The sequence below is a fragment of the Stomoxys calcitrans genome, chromosome 2, assembly GCF_963082655.1.
Source record: "Stomoxys calcitrans chromosome 2, idStoCalc2.1, whole genome shotgun sequence".
NCBI lineage: Eukaryota > Metazoa > Arthropoda > Insecta > Diptera > Muscidae > Stomoxys > Stomoxys calcitrans.
This window is the reverse complement of record NC_081553.1, coordinates 158,334,830-158,355,969: the sequence shown is the minus strand read 5'-3', so window position 1 is coordinate 158,355,969 and position 21,140 is coordinate 158,334,830. Positions and strand designations below refer to the sequence as shown.

The 21,140-nt window shown below is 37.4% G+C and overlaps 1 protein-coding gene across 1 annotated transcript in view; it reads left to right on the top strand.

Annotated features, from left to right (window-relative positions):
* Positions 1–21,140, top strand: part of LOC106084232 (cholesterol 7-desaturase nvd) — a 79,924-nt gene that overhangs the window by 20,483 nt on the left and 38,301 nt on the right. Inside the window, exon 2 of the mRNA XM_013247789.2 lies at positions 7,987–8,145. Coding sequence (XP_013103243.1) covers positions 7,990–8,145 — 156 coding nt within the window. The 5' untranslated portion in view covers positions 7,987–7,989. The remainder of the gene's footprint in view (positions 1–7,986; positions 8,146–21,140) is intronic.

Here is a 21,140-nt window from a genome sequence, read left to right as displayed (position 1 = left end):
TTGATGTAGGAGAGATTTGAAACCGTATCCTATTCAGACGATGTAATAATACTTCTTAGGGTTAAGGATCCGAACCGGCTATGCAGAAGGACGGAAAGGATTCTTCAGATGGCATACGACTGATTTAGAAGTATCAATGTCAACTCAGAGAAACTGAAATATGCCTATTCACGAGGAAGACAAAGGTGAGCCAATTTAACGCACCACGTTTCCTCAATAGAACGGTTTCGATATCTGACAAGGTCAAATCTTGGACAGGAAACTGAATAGAAAGTGTCATATTAAGGAGCGTGCCAAGAGGGCTCACAGATGTTGTGCACTATGTGGACGAGCCGTAGACTCGAATGGGGCCTGAATCCGAGGATAATCCACTACTGGCTCTTCATGAGCGTGATTAGAGCAATACATACTTACGCCTCAGTAGTTTGGGGGACTGCGATGGAGAAATAGGTCAACGTTAGGATAATTCAACAGGTTCAGAGAACATTTGAGGCAGCTTTTGCGGCTATGAGACTTAAGGCGATGGGAGAATGGATAGAGGATACATCCAGAGAAATCATTGGTTGGAATTATATTATAAGAACAATAAGATAATAATGTCAAAGCAGTTTCAATTGTTTGAACCACAGTTTGATTATTTCCATAGTTCAGTAGCTATCTTAACGACAATACAATTAATAAGTTTAAAAGAAGATGCTACATACCGATATATCAGATCTATCACTAATTTCCATAAAAAATAAATTTATTTTGTTTCTGCCAATTGTATGAACAACGTTTTAATTTCTGCAGTACAAATAGAGAGTTAGCACAACACCCTTACCGTAGTTTTGCTAATTATCCTACCGGTAGTTTTGCTAATTGCCATACCGGGGTTCTATTAATATATATATATTAATTGAGAAACTTATTACTGTACAGATATACTTATTGCCCTGTATCATCATTAGGAAAATTATGTCAGTAGGCTAGAGACATGTCAGTAGGCTAGAACATGGCATCATGAGTTCAGATCTTGCCTCCACCATCGACAAAACTAATAGAATTAATTTTAAAGCGTAATAAGTCGAGAGAGAAAAATCCAAGGGAGAGCGGCAGCAAGCAGAAAAGAACGTATAAGCGCAGCGCACCCTAAAGACGACGCCCGCTTAAAGCAGTTTTTATTTTTGGTATCATAACATTAACTAGACAATACCTCAACACCAATGTTGGTTGTCACACCAGCAAAGTTGCGGCAAAAAAATTCGTTGAGGCAGCGAATCTGTTTTCTGGGTATAGGAGCAGGTTATACCATCGAGGTATAGTCGAGGCGACGATAGGAAACCTGGAAGGGAGGGAAGATGTTTCCGATCGGATACCTGAAATGACATTTGAGGTCGATTGCGAGGCACTGCTGCCAGCGGCAGTCTTGGATTGACGGAACCCTTTTATTGCAAATTTCAAATTTTGCATATGAACATTCCACTAATGAACATCGGCAAACTAATGAGTGCAGTCCGATTTAGGTTTAAGCTCAATGAGAAAGGGCCTCCTTTTTATAGTCGAGTCCGAACGGCGTGCTGCAGTGCGATACCTCTTTGGAGAGAAGTTTTACATGGCATAGTACCTCATAAATGTAGCCGGCATTAGGAGGGAAAACCACCGCAGAAATTTTCTTCTGATGGTCTCGCCAGTATTCGAACCCAGGCGTTCAGCGTCATAGGCGGACATGCTAACCTCTGCGCTACGGTTGTATTGCCATCTGGATTACGATGTTAGTCGAATGGATCACAGCTAGAGAACAGAGAGGGACTGTGGGTCCACATTGAGAACCCAAAGACTGAGTATTTCGGACTGTCTGACCATATTACGGTCCTACAGGCGGAGATTCGGGCGATCACGGAATGTGTGAGGTGGTGTGGTGGTCCGCACTTACTACGCATTCAACCCCAAATTCTGATTTCAGATTCGTACGTACTTTTTTCCCCAATACCTTTGTTTTAAGTCTGATGTTGTTTCCACCATTCTAAATGTAACAGACACCGGCACTTAGGTGGGAACACAATGCTGGATATAAACCAATTAAGGGGCGTGGTATGGGAAAAAATTAGGATTTCGTTAGTAGCATGGAATTCCCGACTTAAATTTTCTTTTAAGAGGTTACCTTATAGTTTTAAGAGCGCACAACAAGCCGATTACTGGCTCAGGTATATGGCCTTGGGCGGAACCTAACCTAACCTAACAATAAGTTCAAGCATTAAATATTTGTTAAGTTTAATTTATCTAAGATAGCCGTAAGCAGACTAAAATAATAAAAAAAAAAGAAAATTTTAAATTAATTATAAAGAAACTATGATAAATTTATGTGCACCGCATAGTGTTGAAGAACATGGACATATAAAATAGTAAGAACGTGCGCGGGAATTTTCATCAATAAAAATACAGTCCACTACGTAGACTCATGCACCCGGTAGAATGTTCAAAACAAAATCCATTTAGACCATGGGAAATGAGGCGTTCGTACTTGATAGACACCACATGCTTATTTCATATCACCTGTTTTTTTTTTTTTTTTAGATTAGATTAGATCTTTATTAAACAAAATTCAACTATATAAGTATAATATTCATTGCTTGTATTTTTTTTTTTTGATTAACTTTAATAAAGATAGTTAAACTTAGACAATGTTTTTTTTGCATTAAACGTCTGTCACATTTGTGTTTAGTTTAATTCTTGTATCAAATAGTGCCTATAATTCATTGCACATTTTATGTATTTAATCAAATTGCTCCAATCATCCTGTCGTTGTCCATTCAATATATTGATCATTTCATGATCAGCTAGTACTATTTTGCCAAAGTACAAAATTCGAAATTCTTTTAGCACTGGGCATACACCTACGAAATGTTGGATATTTTCGATAGCCCGCATATTGCAAAGGTTACATAATTTATGGTTATCTTCCACACCATATAAATTGCCGTTTAAGTTAAGCATTCCACCTCGCGCCTTTAGAATCCATATGATGTTATCTAACGGATTCTCATCTGTTATATATGAAAGCCCCTTATTATAGTCCAGATGTTTGTAAAACCGTTCTGTTGAGTTTTTATTTCGAATATTACCATAGATGTTTCTCAATTTTAAAGCCGTTAGCAGTTCAATGCTGAAAGTTTTCCATTGGACGAAAATATTCGGCAATTCAGGCCAATTGATGTTTAGATCTCTTGCTATATTTCTCAAATCTTTCACCCAAAACGAATTCCTTTCTATTAATGCTCTCGTTAGCATCTTTGGCAACCGATTATCATGGTAATGTAGTAAAACGTTATTTATATATTTCAAATGTAATCCCATCGTATATATATGGCTTTCTTCAGCAGCAGTTTCCAACATCAGTACATAATTTGGCGTATTTTTCGGCAGCCGTAAAATTTTTTTCATAAAAAAGCGTTGAAGTTTGTCTACTTCATCAAAATGTCTAAAGCCCCATATTTGAGATGCATAGCTCTGTATTGCTCTACAAACGGCTAAGTACACCTTCCATTTCATACGTAGACTGATTCGGTTCTCCTTCATTATGTGATTCCAGGTCGTATTAAGAGCAATCTTTGCTTGCAGATTTCTCTTTTCTACATGTTTTTGAAAACTCAGCTTTGGAGTAAAAATTACTCCCAAATAATTAAATTCAGAGGTAATTTTAATTTCTTCCCCTTTATACCACCACTTTTCGAGAGAGCTTAATCTTCCACCTCTTCTAAAAATTAGCATCTGCGATTTTGCCATATTGACTGAAAGGTTCCATTTTTTGCAATAGATTTCTAAGTTGTAAATCATGCTTTGCATTGTTTCTATATCATCAGAGATAATCACAATATCATCTGCGTATAGTAAAATCCTCAGATTAATACCATTACACTGCAGTCCTCCCTCCAGGCTATCATGCAAATCATTGATGTATAAAGCAAATAATAAGGGTGAGAGCAAACATCCCTGTTTTACGCCAGCCTTAGTTTGAAAATATGCGGACAATTCCTCCCCCGTCCATACAGCGTACTGTGTATTAGCGTATAAGTTCTCTACAAGCTTAGCAAATTTATAGGAGACACCCAGTTCAAATAATTTATAAATTAGGGCTTGTCTGGACACATTGTCAAAAGCAGCGGAAAAGTCTACAAAATATGCATAGACTTTCTTCTTTTCGTCTAGTTTAAGACTTACTATTGCAGACAAGTTGTATATATTATCGTATGAGGAGTAGCCTCGTCTAAATCCTGCTTGAAATTCATTCAAAACATTCTCAGATTCTACCCATTTCCATAAACGCTCGTTAAGAATCCCCATCATTATCTTTGCAATACAGTTTGAGAAAGCAATTCCTCTGTAATTATTGGGTTGTTCACAATTCCCTTTTTTATATATTGGATATATAATAGATTTACTAAATGACTCATCAACGCTTTCACCATCTAGTATCTTATTATACTTTGTTAACAATATATTCTGGAATTCATCCGTTGCATTCACAAAGAACTCATAAGGCACTCTATCCTCGCCTGGAGCTTTGTTGTTTTTCATCTTACGCAGTGTTTCTCTTAACTCAGCTATTGATATAGGTTCATCTAAATATTGGTTTAATCTAAAGGGAGGTGCATATTGAATAGGGGCAACAACTTGAATTGGATTTAATAGGTGCATAAAGTAGTTTTTAAATTCATCTGCCGTTACGTTACTGCCAATTTGAAATTTTTGATTTCGGACTTCCCTTATCCAACGCCACCATTCTTTCGAGTTATTTGCCGTGTGAATCTTTTCAATCACATTATGAAAATAGTTTTCTTGGCTATTTTTACAAATAATCTTATAATGTTTTTGAGCCTCTAAATATTTGTTTTTTTCTTCAATCTCACCAGTTTTTCTATATGTGTTTAACAACCTAAAGCACTTTTCTCGTGCTTTGTTGCATCTTGAATCATACCACTGTTGTTTCGGGACATAATTCTTCGAAGGCCGCTCAGCTTTCCCAACCGAAGCCTTTATCACTTCCGTTAAGTCGCTTAACTTTATACATTCCATGTTTCCAATTTTGTTTGTCTCAATCGACAATCTTTCTTGATATTCCCTTTTCCGGTTATCCATCCATTGAATTTTTGGTAAAAGATTCATGGTTTTTGTTTTGGGGGTAACTCCTTTGACTGCTATATTTATTATTATGGGCATATGATCAGACCAAGCCTTGTTATCAACCTTAAAAAGTTCCACATTATTTAAAAGTTCATGACATACTCCACATATATCTATAACTGATTCTCCAATTGTACTTATAAAAGTAAAGTTTCCAACTTCATCTCCTTTAGTTCTTCCGTTTAGAATTAGCATGTTATTATCAGTCATGAATTCTATTACTTGCCTTCCTTGGCGGTTGATTATCTTGTCTTTTGAATTTCTACTTTCTAGACCCGATTGAAAAGTTAAAATAAACGAATCATCAATCTCCTGTTTAAACTCTCCGATTCTGGCATTTAGATCTCCCATTACAATTGGGTTTACAACATCATTATATAGAAACAGGTTTGAGATACATTCAAATTGCATATCCCAACACGCTGGTCTGAAATAGGACGGTACTAATGTAAAACAAACCTCACTAGTTGCAATTTTAAGCAGGTTTGCTTCTTCAATCCTAAATGTATATGAAGATATTCCCATGCACTTCAATCGTGTGTTTACGCCGAGTATAAGACCTCCTGTTGCTCTACCATATCTGCTAAAACGCTTTGCTGCTTCAAAATTCAAAGTAAATCCTTGAAAATATTTTTTTACAGACTCGTATTTATCTTCAGTTAAATGTGTTTCGATTAGTATAAATATGTCATGGGTTTTTATGTACTCAAAGAATGATGGGTAAATATATTTGTTTTCCAATCCATTTACATTGTATGAAATAATAGATATGTGTGTAGTAACTTGATTTTTTTCGTTGTTGATTGATAATGAATTATTTGATTTCAGTTTTTTGATTCCCTTAGATTCCCGCTTAGATGAATTGTCAGCTCTTTAATTTGTTCGCCATATATTTTTTCCAGTTCATCAATTCCATCATATTTGCCTGCAACCAGTTTAAAATTATTATTCAGCATGAACCATTTATCCTTAACTCTCATTCTGTCTTCCCTTACAACAATTTTATGGTCTTTGTTTATTGCTAGAAGCTTCCGTTTAATATCCAAAAGTTTTTTCTTCTTTTGTTGTTTTATTGGCTCCATATCTCTCTCAATAGTTATTCTTGTATTAGCTAATTTTTTCGTGTTCCTCAGCACTTCATTAACTGCTTCTTGATTTTCTAATTCGACTAAAGCAGACATCATATTATATCGTTCATAGATCTTTCTTACATTTACTATTTTTAGTTTGATCCCCATGTCATTTTGTATTAAATTTTGTACTGCTTTATAAATTGATTTATTTGTGGGGAGACCCCTTATAAATAATTTAGTACATTTGATTTGAGATTTTAACCAGTTTATTTGTCTTTTAACTTCATTATTTTCTCTAGTAACTTCGTCTAGCTTTTGTTTAAGCTCGAGGTTTTCATTTTGCAGTGAATTTATCAGTGTACTAACCGAGGTAATCTCTTTCCTAATCTCTTCGATATCGTCCTTTGTTGGAAGATTTTTTAGTTTTTCATCGAGGTTGGAATTTATAGTGTTTTTAATAATGGAAATAAGGTCTGTTGTTTCAATATTCATTTTTTTAATAGTTTGTTTCTTTTCCGGTGAAGTTTCAGATAATTTCCTCTTGGGTGTATGAATATTGGGTGTATGACTATTGTTATCCATCCGTTTCGATAACAGTTTATACGATAAAATCGAATAATCGCAATAGGCCAGTTACAACAGAAATTATGTGATCAAATTGTTGGCATATTTTTAGGCGCGAAATAAGTTCCAAATAAAAGGTTGTAAAATACCATATGATTCCACAATTACAATGTAATCGATTACGATATAATAGACTTACGAACAGCAGGTTTGAGGAAAGAGCGCAGCTGATGTTTGTTGAATGCTTATTGTAGTACTAGTTGGGCTGGAGTACTTCCAATGAATTTCTAACTCATTCCGCGAATAATTGGATTAAATTAATGTGAAATTGCTGCTTAACCTCCGATTGTTTCACTTTGCCTTCTTCGTCATTGAATATATACGGTACACGGATCCAAATTTCAGTAAAAACGGTTTGCGAGATTTATTCTATCGCCCTTAACATGCGAAACAGTTGGAGCTGCACAAAAAAACAACCGGCTTCTTTGAAGGTTATGTATTGCGGTCCTGTTTGCGGTCTTTGGTCTACGTCAGTGGTGGGCAAATATACAAATACTATTGCACATTATCATATTGCGATTACGATTGCCCGTTTACATCTACAGGGTGGCTGATGAAAGCCGCTACCAAAAAAAAATGTAATAACTTTTTTTCTATTTAATAATAATAATTTAATAATTAATTTAATTAATTAATTAATTAATTTAATTAATAATAATTTAATAATTAATTTAATAATTTAATTTAACATGAATAAAAGAAAAATGTATTCCATACACCGAAAAAAAAATGTAGCAATATTCATCATTGTAGCAATATTCATCAGCCACCCTGTATGCAATAAAACGCAAGTTTGTGGCATGTGTCACCGTATGTGCAGTGCATATGTACTTATAACATTTAGAGATAAGAACGAGTGGAGATATCACTTCGTTGGTATCTCGTTCTAGATTCGTTGTATGATTTTCATGTATTCTAGTAATACAACATTTGTAAACAAATTGTTAGTATAAAACTAACACTTGAAATGGTCATGTGTTAGTCAAAGCAGTGCTAGTTTTGCTATTAGCCAAGTAAACCTACCTTTTCAGTGTAGTCGGGTGTAGCGAAGCATACCGGGACAGTTACTTTATATAGATATCAGTGTGTGTGTACTGTCATAAGTTAAAAAATATTTTTTTTACAGAAAATGGTGTTATGTTTTCTGCAAAAAACATTAATTCAAAATATTTTTAAAATGGACACAACAAATGGATACAACTTCCCATCTTATTATCACTTCGCACTGCTTATTACAGTAGTTATATTATATTGGGTGTTCTATGTGCCGTGTAATTGGAAAAAGGTAAGTTAACTGTTTATTATGTATTACTATGAAAGTTTTCTAATACAAACTACTGAAAGCTATCCAATTCACCTTTATGATCATTCATAGATACTGCGAACACCTATAAGCTCAAATCCAACATTAGTCTTTTTTATATTTCACTATACCAGCTAGCTTCATATATAAGACTGATAATAGGTTTTTTTTTTGTAGAAATAGGCAGAAAAAAGCAGGAGCAAGTCATTGGAGTATTGGACTGTAAATGTCAAAACATTTTAAATTCTCATTACAGAATTTAACTTAAATATAAACTCCAAAACAAAAATTGTATAAAATGGTTTTCGTATTTTGCTCTGTTGTGTGCCAGACAGTAGAATGAAAAAGAGAAGGGAGGGGAACCAACGCCCACGACAATAATGGGAGCCAAACCTGCTGGAGAATTGCCCTCTTATCTGCCATTTCAGGCGTCTACAGTAGTCAAGAATGGCGAAAGGACCATGTGCCTGACGAAAATTTATACAAGAAAATTGGTGTTCACCCATAATTGTGTGCCTTGCCCCTGCAATTGCAGCGTGGTGGCATAAATATTTATAACTCCAACCATTTATAACTCCATCTTACTCCCAAAAATTCTGTGAAAGTCCGCTTCTTTATGTCAAAGTACTGACATTACAGTGGCCTGTTAGGACTCCAACGTTTACTATACATTTGAACACCTCTGTTAAAGTCCTTAGCGTCCATTTTATAATATTGCCAAATTTAGTAGTAGGGTATTATATAGTCGGCATAGAGCTGGCAAAATATCGATGGCACTATCGACATTTTATTTTTTGTCTGAATATCGATTGATATTTTCCCTATCGATACTATCAGCATAGTTACTTCTTACTTGCCGAATTTAAGAAAAATAAGCGACCCGATACTGAAAGTATCATTTAAGATACATTGCGCCTATAGAGGGCGCAATTTTCATCCGATTAGGCTATAATTTTGTGCAATAATTTCTCTTATGTCTTCCAACTGACTTCATTAAATTTTGGGTTTTCTCAGTCTGTGTATTGATATTACTTCTATATAAATCGATCTTGGTTTTTACTTATCATTTTCTTTTGAAATATATGTAACTGGAAATTTACGATAGTATCGATATTTATTATTAGAAATGTCGAAAACATCGAATGTTGCTATTATCGATAGTTTGCCAGCTCTAAGTCGGCTCCGTCCGACTATTGCCTTACGTTATTTTTAATTGAATACGATGGAGCTGATGACGGGCCCTAACCAGGCCCCTGAAAGGTCCGCCAGTGGTGTGTTGTCTGCGTCCTTGCCGCCTGTATGCATGGCGAATTCTTTTCTGTAATTCATTTTCTTGACCAAGAGCCCGTATCTCTCCCCTTTGGGAGATTAAAGAATAATATATGAAATCAATGACCAAGCCGTAATAGGCAACCATGCAAATTGCAAGTTTTGCCCATGAACATTCCATTAAGGAACAGGGGCTAACTTCTCACATATCAGTGAGTGCAGTCCGATTCAAGTTTAAGCTCAATGATAAGGGGCCTCCTTTTTATAGTCGAGCCCTAACGGCATGCTGCAGTGCGACACCTATTTGGGGAGAAGTTTTACATTGCATAGTACCTCAACAAATGTTGCCAGCATTAGGAGGGGAAAACCACTGCAGAAAATTTTTTCTGATGGTCTCGCCAGGATCCTGCACTACGGTGGCCTCCATAACGAATACAAATGTAAAACATTTCAATGAATCCATACAAAATGTTTGAACTTCTGAAAATCAATGGAGGCGTTTGCTTTAATAATATAAAAGTGTTAGTTTTATGTTTAAAAGCATAAATATAATAGTAGTAATTATTTTGTTTGCTGTTATTTAAATTCATTAAAAAATAGCAAATTGTAGAAAATTGGAAAAAACTTGTATGCTATATGCTTGTTAATTTGAAAGATAATATAGAATACAAAGTTTTTTAAAATATTTAGCAAGTTATTGAGCATTTTTTTAACAGATACCACTTCCCATTGAATGCGTAATGTAGATCCTAGTCTCGCAAGTTTATATGCTTTGTAATTCCCTGGGATATCTCTGTGTCCCGCCATCCAGAACAGGTGAATTTTGAACAGTTCAGCCGTCTCGTTGAAGGATCTGCGACAGTCGAGGGCGGTTTTTGACTTCAAAAATACTTTCTCCAGTGTGTTGATGACTGCATGGCTGTCTAGGAAGATGTTTATGTCAGTTGTTGTTATGTCATTATATCTAAGCCATTCCCGATCCTCTTCAGTCGCAAGGATCTCCCCTTGATACATACTACATTGTTCGGGTAACCTTATCGAAATGACCAGTCCTAGTTCTTCCACCAAAGCCCACCAGGTCGTCTAGTTTGGAATCATTCGTATAGAAGTCTATGGAACTTCTATATATCCAGGAATATCGTAGTTCCATTCGGTTATATCAGGAATAGTGGTACAATACTTTTTAACAAAAATCAACTCAGGCAGGGTGTAACCCGCACTGCCCGGTATCAAGGATAACACAGTGACTGTAGCTGCCGCATGACCAAAGAGAAAGCTCCCTTAGCCTCATTGCAGTGGTCCACGAAGCATACCTCAGCACAGCCCATGGTACCTGGATAAGAACCACGTCAAATCCTCCTGCCATCAGAAGGACCTTAAGTGCCGAAGCGGCCTTACTGGTGAAGATTTATCTGCAGAAGCAGGACCATAGTCAGGATTCAGAATTTCCACCACCGCCAGTAGTTCAACCTCACAAGATTCTTTTGATCTCGTCATGATGAGTTTCCTTACGCATACAAGGGGAAGTTGAGAAAGTAGTGGAATCATTCTTTCTCAGGACACTGGACACTTGCGGTGTGGACGATTCCTCCTAAGATGTTCACTAGCTACTGTTGTAGAAGTACTTATTGAGTTCCGTGCATCTACGCTGACGCACACCTTAAGCCCAGTCCAAACGGATGACTCACCCACACTGGGCTTGTCGAGTCCCATTTCGATGCTATTCCCTCTTGTTCCGATCGTGGCAGGGGATTTTCAGTATCCTGCAATCCGCCAGACTTAAGGTCGATAGTTCCTCAGACAAGTGTTCAGCATCAACTGCTGAGTCGTCTACTGATTCACCACCCCACCGCTTCTATAGACCTTCAGTTTCAATTTGTTGAATTCGTAAGATACAACTCCTTCAGACTTAAGTACGAATACAGCATGTCTCCGGTCACCATCAGCCTCATCCAATCTACCACTCTTCCAGTCAGTGGTTGAAATTTGGGGATTACAGTACCTTAGTCTTCCAAGTATGGATTCAGGATCTGAGGGTATCCAAGCGTGCGCCATTGGTCGACAAGGAATATCTTCCTTCTTGACTAGATCCAGTGCTGCACCTGGCCAGATCTCACCAATCTTTTTTAGGGCGCATCGATATATATTAGTTTGTATCTGCCCCGATTCCTGCAGTCGTCAAAGTATGGAGGAGGTTCAGGCAATTCCGCAAGGACATCGAAGAATACAGATAACATTCCATTGACTATACCACTCCAATTATTCCTAGGCCCTGTTTTCCACCCTTGTCGACAACTACCATCACCAAACTGCCCCTAGCGACATTAGCAAAGGTTCTTGGACCCATCTTATTATTGTTCTCCATAGTTCAGTCGAATCTTGACCTATAGCCTTTGGAGTAGCCCGTTCAGCGAATCTCCGAGCCCAATTAAGCCTCTCTCCTTATCGGTGATAGTTTTAGGATCATTCGCACCAAGTCTCTCAACAAACCGGAGAACGGTTCGCTTTTTATTATTTCATCCTCTTTAAGAGCGTATTGGTGACCAATCGTCTGTCGATTGACCCTGCTGATCGTCTGTCGGGTAGTGGAGCCTGGAGCAGCCGCTCCACCAGTCGAGGTTACGAACACGAGTTACGAATATTCTTGCGGAGCGAAATAACAAAACCGTCTGCTCCACCCAACGCTTCGAACAATAATTTGCACATTAGAAAATATATGAATAGATAAGTTTTTTCGAATTTAAAACAAATTGCAAAGTTGCCAGAATTGAAAACATCACAATTTGTATATGCAGATACAAATTAAAGGAAAATTTTATATACATATGTATATCGGATTAAACCGCTCTCAACAATCGAATTTTAAACTACTTTTCAAAAGTTTTAGAAGCAAGTAGCTACTGAAATTAAATCTATTACAACTGGAAACTGCACCTGGTTGATACTCAGGCATTCAAATTAAGGTCATTTTATCATGTTTTTGTTTTTATAAATAATAAATATATATTTTTTGCCCCTATTAATAATAACAAGTAAGAGCGTGCTAAGTTCGGCAGGGCCGAATCTTATATACCCTCCACCATGGATCGCATTTGTCGAGTTCTATGCGCGGTATCTCTTTTTAGGCAAACAAAGAATATTGAATAAGAACTGTTATGCTATTGGAGCTATATCAAGCTATAGTCCGATTCGGACCGTTAATTGTGTAATATTTCAGCTCGTTCGGATAAGAATTGCGCATTGTAGGGGCTCAAGAAGCAAAATCGGGAGATAGGTTTATATGTTGAAGGTCATGAGAGAAGCCGTTGTACAAATCGGATGACAATTGCGTCCTCTTGAGGCTCAAGAAATCGAGATCCCAGATCGGTTTATATGGCAGCTATATCAGGTTATGAACCGATTTGAATCATACTAAATACAGTTGTTGGAAGTGATACTACTGCTACACTACGTGCAAAATTTCAATCAAATCCGACGAGAATTGCGCTCTCTAGAGGCTCAAATTTAGCGTGCTTTCGAGAGACAGACAGACGGACGGACGGACATGGCTAGATCGACTTAAAATGATATGACGATCAAGAATATATATACTTTATGGGGTATCAGACGCATATTTCGAGGTGTTGCAAACAGAATGGCGAAATTAGTATACCCCCATCCTATGGTGGAGGGTATGAAAATATTCGAAAAAGTCAAAAACTTATTTCTCCCATTATATTTACCTTTGAGGACTATGTCCAAAAGTATATTACCAAATTGAGTTTAGTAAAAAGTTACTGTTAGAGCAGGCATCTATACTAACATACTAAGAATTTTGCTTCCTAGGAAATAGAAACTTTTTAAATTAATGAAAAACAAATGCAAATTTTTGTGTTTGACATCTTACCGAAATAAACAGTTCAAATATATACGATATTTGAAAGGACATTTTAAACCTTCGTTTATTCTCTATGGATCAAATGCTAATTTTCCAAAATCCAAGATATGCATATATGTCCTATTCGACCTTAATGGGTTAAACTGCAATTTGCAACTGAAATTTTGCACAAATCTTTCTATCTTTTTAGTATAGGTCGGTTGGGATTGTAAAAGGGCTAAATCGGTCAATGTTTTGGTATAGCTGACATATAATCCGGTCTGTGGTATTGACTTCTTGAGCTTCTAGAAGGCGCAATTCTTATCCGATTTAGCACATTACGTTGAGGATTGACTTTAAACAACTGTGTCAAGTATAGCCTAAATTAGTTCATAACCTGATATAGCCTCCATATAAACCGATCTCCCGATTAATCTTCTTGGTGGTTCACTTGTCCATATCGGTGATTCACTTGTTGTAGCTCCTATATATATTGAAAAAGTCATTTAAAGCTCTTGACAAATGCGATCCATGGTGGAGCGTATATAAGTTTCGGCTTATAAATTACCAGTGCAAGCTTATAAAGAAAAACTATTTCTCACAATTAACTGTCGTTACCTGCAGAAATACTTCTAATTTGAATGGCAGAATAAAATATAAATTAATTATTTATAATGTTATGTGCAAAAATATTAATTAAATTTTTTGTTGACTTCTATGCTCGCGCATGTTTAAGAAATTTTATTTGTAAATTTTCAATTATTTTCACTTTTTTATACCCACCACCGAAGGATGGGGGTATATTCATTTTGTCATTCCGTTTGCAACACATGGAAACATCCATTTCCGACCCTATAAAGTATATATAATCTTGATCAGCGTAAACATCTAAGCATTCTAGCCATGTCCGTCCGTCTGTCTGCTGAAATCAAGCTACAGTCCTTAAAAGTAGAGATATTGAGCTGCACATTTTGCAATGATTATTTTTTTGTCCATAAGCAGGTTATATTCGAAGATGGGTTATATCTTGATATAGCCCCCATATAGACCGATCCGCCGATTTAGGGTCTTAGGCCCATAAAAGCCACATTTATTATCCGATTTTGCTGAAATTTGGGCCAGCGAGGTATGTTAAGCCCTTCGACATCCTTCGTCAATTTGGCTCAGATCGGTCCAGATTTGGATATAGCTGCCATATAGACAGATTTCTCGATTTAAGGTCTTGCGACCATTAAAGGTGCATTAATTGTCCGATGTCGTCGAAATTTGGGACAGTGAGTTGTGTTAAGCCCCTCGACATCCTTCGTCAATATGGCACAGATTGGTTCAGATTTGGATATAGCTGCCATATAGACCGGTCTCTCGATTTAAGGTTTTGGGCCCATAAAAGGTGCATTTATTGTCCTATGTCGCCGAAATTTGGGACAGTGAGTTGTGTTAGACCCTACGACATCATTCTTCAATGTGGCCCAGATCGGTTCAGATTTTGATATAGCTGCCATATAGACCGATATCTTGATTTAAAGTCTTGGCCACATAAAAGGCGCATTTATAATCCGAATTCGCTGAAATTTGACACAGTGACTTATGTTGGGCTTTTCGACATCCGTGTCATATATGGTCCAGATCACTTTAGTTTTAGATATAGCTACTAAAAAGATCAATATTTTGTTATACACAATTGAACAATGACATGTACTTATTAGTATTTGGCCCAAATCGGTATGCATTTTTCACCGGATTTTGACGAAAGGTGGTTTATACCCGAGGTGGTGGGTATCCAAAGTTTGGCCCGGCCGAACTTACCGCCTTTTTACTTGTTCATATATTATTTTGACAGCAAACAGTGTTACTGCCTGGCGCCAAACGTTTTTTGCGCTTAATTTTTGCCCTTCACGGCTTGTGTATCCAGTACGAAAATAAAGCACAGTCATTGTTAGCGTTTTGTGAGGTCGTTTACTAAATCATTCTGATTTCTACACAGCTGAGCTGAGCTGAGTTTTTTTGCAATTAACTTCACACTTAACCACTATCTTGTAATATATTTAACACGAATAATCTTGAAATTTTCTGCTGTATATATATTTTTTTGAATTCAATTGTATTCAGCATATTTACGGTTCCAACTGACGTGCAGCAATGAGAAAAATCTGTTTAAAAGTTCGAGACTTAGCATGCGTTTGGACAGACAAAATATCCTGGAAGCTATAAAAATACTGCACGCCAAAGCCCTGATTTTGGCAACGCTAAGTTTTGTCGACATAGAGAGGTAATGGAGATGTACAGAATGTACAACCTAACCCCTTCCCAGGAAGTACAAATTTGTTTGTCTTCCAAAAATTAATGTAATATGAGCAAAAGCCCAATTTTTCAACCATTTTATATGAGAACCAATCAAACTACTTAAACATAGGACCACTTGTTAGAAAGACACGCTTATCACCTTTTAGTTAGAAAGCTGCGTATGCATAAAGCAACACCAGCGCGGTCCGTGTTAATGAGCAGTATGCTCCTCCGGCAAAAAGTACGTTTCCATAAGTAATCCATTGACATATTCCAAGTGTAATTTTGGTTTCGATACCATTATCGAAAATTTCGTGCATGTACTCAGCTCAAATTAAATTTTCTTTGTGTAACAGCGTGTCATTAGAGGCATTGGAGAATGTTTGCTTGCAAATACCAATGAAAATGTATATTTTGATCGCATCATGCAACATGAAATAAAGTGAGTTACAAATAAAAACGATTAATTTTACGTCATATTAACTTCATAAACCAAAAATGATTATAAATCATGCTAAATTATTAATCGATGCTTGTCGCCATACGAAACTATTCTCCATTTCTTGGCTGTAACCGAAAGCTTCGTTTGAAGTGCTTACTCCTCTTAAACAGCTGAATTCGTATGGCTTGTTTGTAAAAAATTTTGCAAAATTACTTGGGTTAGTTTTTAAAATAGACATTTTCTGCCTATTTAACTTTATTGCTATCAATAAGGGTACAAATGCACTTCAAGCAAACCGAAAATCATCTTCCTATATATAACAAATCCTATTCTTATATATAAATTCGAAGTTCGTCCGGGCCGAATCTTATATACCCTCCACCATGTCGAGTTCCATGCGCGGTATCTCTTTTTAGGGAAATAAAGAATATTGAAAAAGAAATGTTATGCTGTTGGAGCTATATCAAGTTATAGTCCTGTTCGGACTATGAATGCTGAACATTGTAGAAGTCATTGAGTAATATTTCGGTTCATTCGAATAGGAATTGCGCCCTCTAGAGGCTCAAGAAGTCAAGATCCCAGATCGGTTTATATGTCAGCTATTTCAGGTTAGGTACCGATTTGCACCATACTTAGCACAGTTATTGGAAGTCATAACAAAACACCTCATGCAAAATTTCAGCCAAAACGGATGAGAATTGCGCGCTCTATTGGCTCAAGAAGTCAATATCCAAGATCGATTATATGGCAGCTGTATCGAAGCATGGACCGATATGGTCCATTTACAATCCCAACTGATTTACGCTAATAAGTAGTATTTGTACAAAATTTCAAGCGGCTAGCTTTACTCGTTCGAAAGTTAGCGTGCTTTCGACAGACAGACGGACGGACATGGCTAGATCAACTTAAAATGACATGACAATCAAGAATATATACACTTTATAGGGTCTCAGACGCATATTTCGATGTGTTACAAACAGAATGACGAAATTAGTATACCCCCATCCTATGGTGGAGGGTATAAAAATTAATTTGTTTTTGTTTGTCTGTTCCGTATGGATTCAAAAACAGCTGAACCGATTTTCTTGATATTTTCACAGACGGTGCATAATGATTTCGTGGTGATAATAGGGTACTAAATTTTTTGATATTTGAAGGGAGGGGGGTGGACCCTCCCCCTTACCCTTATTTTCAGAAACTTCATATCTTGGAGATGGGTGGTGCGATTTAAGCGAAATTTTGTGTGCTCTCTCATAGCTACCTTAAAACAAAAAATTGTGGATGGGGTACCTAGGGGGGACGCCGCACCCCAAAACCTACCAAATATATATATACCAATCATGACTATATGGGCCTCAAATGAAAGGTATTTAAAAGTAGAATACGAATATGAAATCCAAATGTGGAACCAAGTGATTTGGGGGTCGCCCCTCCCCAAAGAGCACAAATTTCTGACCATAGAAATATGAGGCTCATATCCACCACGAATCTGATATGGATATTCCGGAAAAAGTTTCTATGGGGCCAACCTACCCTATAACACCACCCAGATAGGAAATATTTGCTGACCATTGCTCAAATATAGGATACTTTAGAGTAGAATACGAAGCTGATATATGTTTTCAGAAAGAGTCACTGAATGGCCGCCCCATCCCCCAAAACACGCCCAAGCCGGACAACATGTCCATGCCGACTATGCAAACATGGGGCACAGATTAAAGGTATTTTGGGTTAGACCACGAATCTGATATCATCATGCGGAACCAACTTTCTAGGGGACGTCCCACCCCCATAACAATCCCCAACTAGGACGTGGCAAATTGGGTCTTAAAGAGAGTGGAGCTCTCCACAAAGCGGACATATATGCTGACTTTTGCAATAAGGGTTTTAAACGAAAAGTATTTAAAATTAGAAAACGAATTTGATATCCAACTTTGAGTCCAATAGCAATATGGGGTTCAAATAAATGATATTGAGAGTACAGCACTATGTTGATTTATTTTCAGGGCTAAGTGTTTGGGGGACAACCCCAATCCCCAAAACACACCTAAATCGGACATATTTACCGACCAGGCCAATGTGGGGCTCAAATGAAAAGTATTGTGGAGTAGAGCACCAACTGATAGCCATTTTTGGGACCAATTTTCTGACGCTCCACCCATTCCCAAAAACACCCCACAAACAGCAATTATTTATTGACCATCGTTATAAGGGGCTCAAGTAAAAGTTTTGGGAGTAAAAAACGAATCTGATATCCAAATGTGGGACTATGTATTTGGGAAACCGCCCCTTCCCCTAGAGTACAAATTTACCGACCAAATAAAAAGTATTTGAGATAAGAAAACGAATATGATAACCAATTTTGGGGCCAAGTGTTTGGGGTACGCCTCTTCCCATAAACTTCCCTCTAACCAATGACAATACGGGGTTAAAATAAATGTTATTTGAGAGAAAAGCACGATGCGGATATTTTTTCAGGGCCGAGTGTCTGGGGACCAACTCATCCCGAAAACACCCATAAATCGGACATTCATATTTACGGGTCATGGCAATATGGGACTCAAATGAAAGGTATTTGGGAGTAGATCACGAAATTCATACCCACTTTCGGGACCACGTTTCTGGGGTCCACACCACCCTCTTAACCCACCAACCGCCACCCTGGGAGCCTTCTTACAACCAAAATCCCAATGAGAATATCGGGCTTAAATAAAGTCTCTTAAGAATGAAGTACATCTAACATCCACACTCAAATGACCCTAAGCCATAGACCATATAAGGTAAAAGAAGGCGCAGCGGAGCGGGCCCGGCTCAGCAAGTGTGGTATAATAAAGAAAATGTGTGCCCTACATGGGTTACGTTGTATGCTAAAGCTGAGTATGCACTTCTAGCGAAATTTTCGATTGCAGTCAAGACATTGATGTCTCCACGTACAAAATGAGTATAAATTAGGCGATATTATTAAATGGCAGCTTAGAAATTCACAAGAAAATCGTTTGACAAATGATCACATTATGCAATATTTGTTAAAATTGCACAAAAATATAAACATGTATATGGAAGCTATATCGAAATCCAAACCGATTATTAACAATTTAAATAGGCATCGACTCTAGATCAAAAATACAAATTAACATGAGAAGATTGACGGACGGACAGACCGAGAGATGGGCATAGTTTAATCGAATCAGGAAGTGATACGGAGTCGATCAGTGTAATTATCAATGAGTCTATATTTTCTCTTATTGGGAGTTACAAACATTTGACTAATTATAATACCTGTGCCACAGTAGTGGTGTAGGCACTTATCAATAAGTGAGGAAGTCCCAGACTGTTGATCACATAGATAGCTTGCCAATACCATAAGAAACGACACACTTTTGCCTTAAGGTTATTTGCCGTGCAAAATATTGGATTGGCATATATATTTATCTAAGAGTTGATGCCCAATCCCACGTCGTTGGGGGTTATGTTCTCAAGACGAATCTTTTGGAAGGGATTTCTTCTTGGAAGATCTTAAAATGCCTATCAAGAGCGTAAAGCTCAATAAGCAGTTCCAGCGAAATTTTCGGTTGCAACCATGGTATTTATGTGTCAAGGGCAGTATGCCCGCCTGGCAAAATGTTCGTTTCCAAAAGGAATGAATTGAAATATGCTATGCGTTCGTTACTCATACAGTTACCAAAAACTAAGCTTGAAGGTGCGCTGCTCAAATGAGCAACGTTACACCATTGCGTAACAGTAACAATTACGAATGCAAATTTATGTTTTGATAGGTCTAGGCAAGATGAAACAAAAACGATTAATTCCAGTACTTGTTGATGTGTGTCGCCATTTTGTGCTCTAGACAACTATTTTCCAGTGGAGACATAAATGTCTTGGCTACAACCGAAAATTTCGTTTGAGGTACGTACTTCAACTGAAAAATAGTTGTGTAGACTACAAGATGGTGACAAATGTGGATATCAATATTCGGGAAAAAGTTTCTATGGGGCCAACCTACCCCATAACACCACCCTTATAGGAAGTATTTGCTGACCATTTCAATATGGGGCTCAAATAAGAGGTACTTTAGAGTAGAATACGGAACTGATATATATTTTTAGAGAATGTCACTGAATGGCCGTCCCATCCCCTAAACCGGGCATGTTTGCCGACTATGCAAATATGGGGCGCAAATAACAACCCCCAAATAGGACGTATTTGCTCACAATGGCAATTTGGGTCTTGAAGAGAGTGGAGCTCTACACACAGCGGGCATATTTGTTGACTTTTCCAATATGGGGTTCAAATGAAAGATATTTGAGATTAGAAAACGAATTTGATATCCAACTTTGAGTCCAATGGCAATATGGGTTGAAATAAATGATATTAAGAGTAGAGCACGATGCTGATTTATTTTCAGGGCTAAGTGTTTGGGGGACAACCCTAATCCCCAAAACACACCTAAATCGGACATATTTACCGACCAGGTCAATGTGGGGCTCAATTGAAAAGTATTGGGAAGTAGAGCACGAAACTGACCAATTTTCTGACGGTCCACCCCTTCCCAAAAACAGCAATTATTTATTGACCATCGCAATATGGGGCTCAAGTAATAGTATTTGGGAGTAGAAAACGAATCCGATATCCAAATTTGGAATCATACATTTGGGGTATTTGAGATTAGAAAACGAATATGATAACCAATTTTGCCTCATCCCATAAACATCCCTCTAACCAATGGCAATATGGGGTGAAAATAAATGGTATTTGAGAGAAGAGCACGATGCGGATTTTTTTCAGGGCCAAGTGTCTGGGTACCAACTCATCCCGAAAACACCCATAAATCTGACATTCATATTTACGGGTCAAGGCAATATGGGACTCAAATGAAAGGTATTTGGAAGTAGATCTCGAAATTCATACCCACTTCTGGGACCACGGTTTTGGGGGCCCACACCACCCCCAAAACGCCACCCTGGGAGCCTTACTCCCAAAATCCCTATGAGAATATGGGACTTAAATAGAGTCTCTTAAGAATGGAGTACATATAACATCCAAACTCAAATGACCCGTTGAGCGAATTCATAAATCAGTAAAGATCATATGGGATTCAGATAAAGGCATTTAAATTGTTTCATTTTT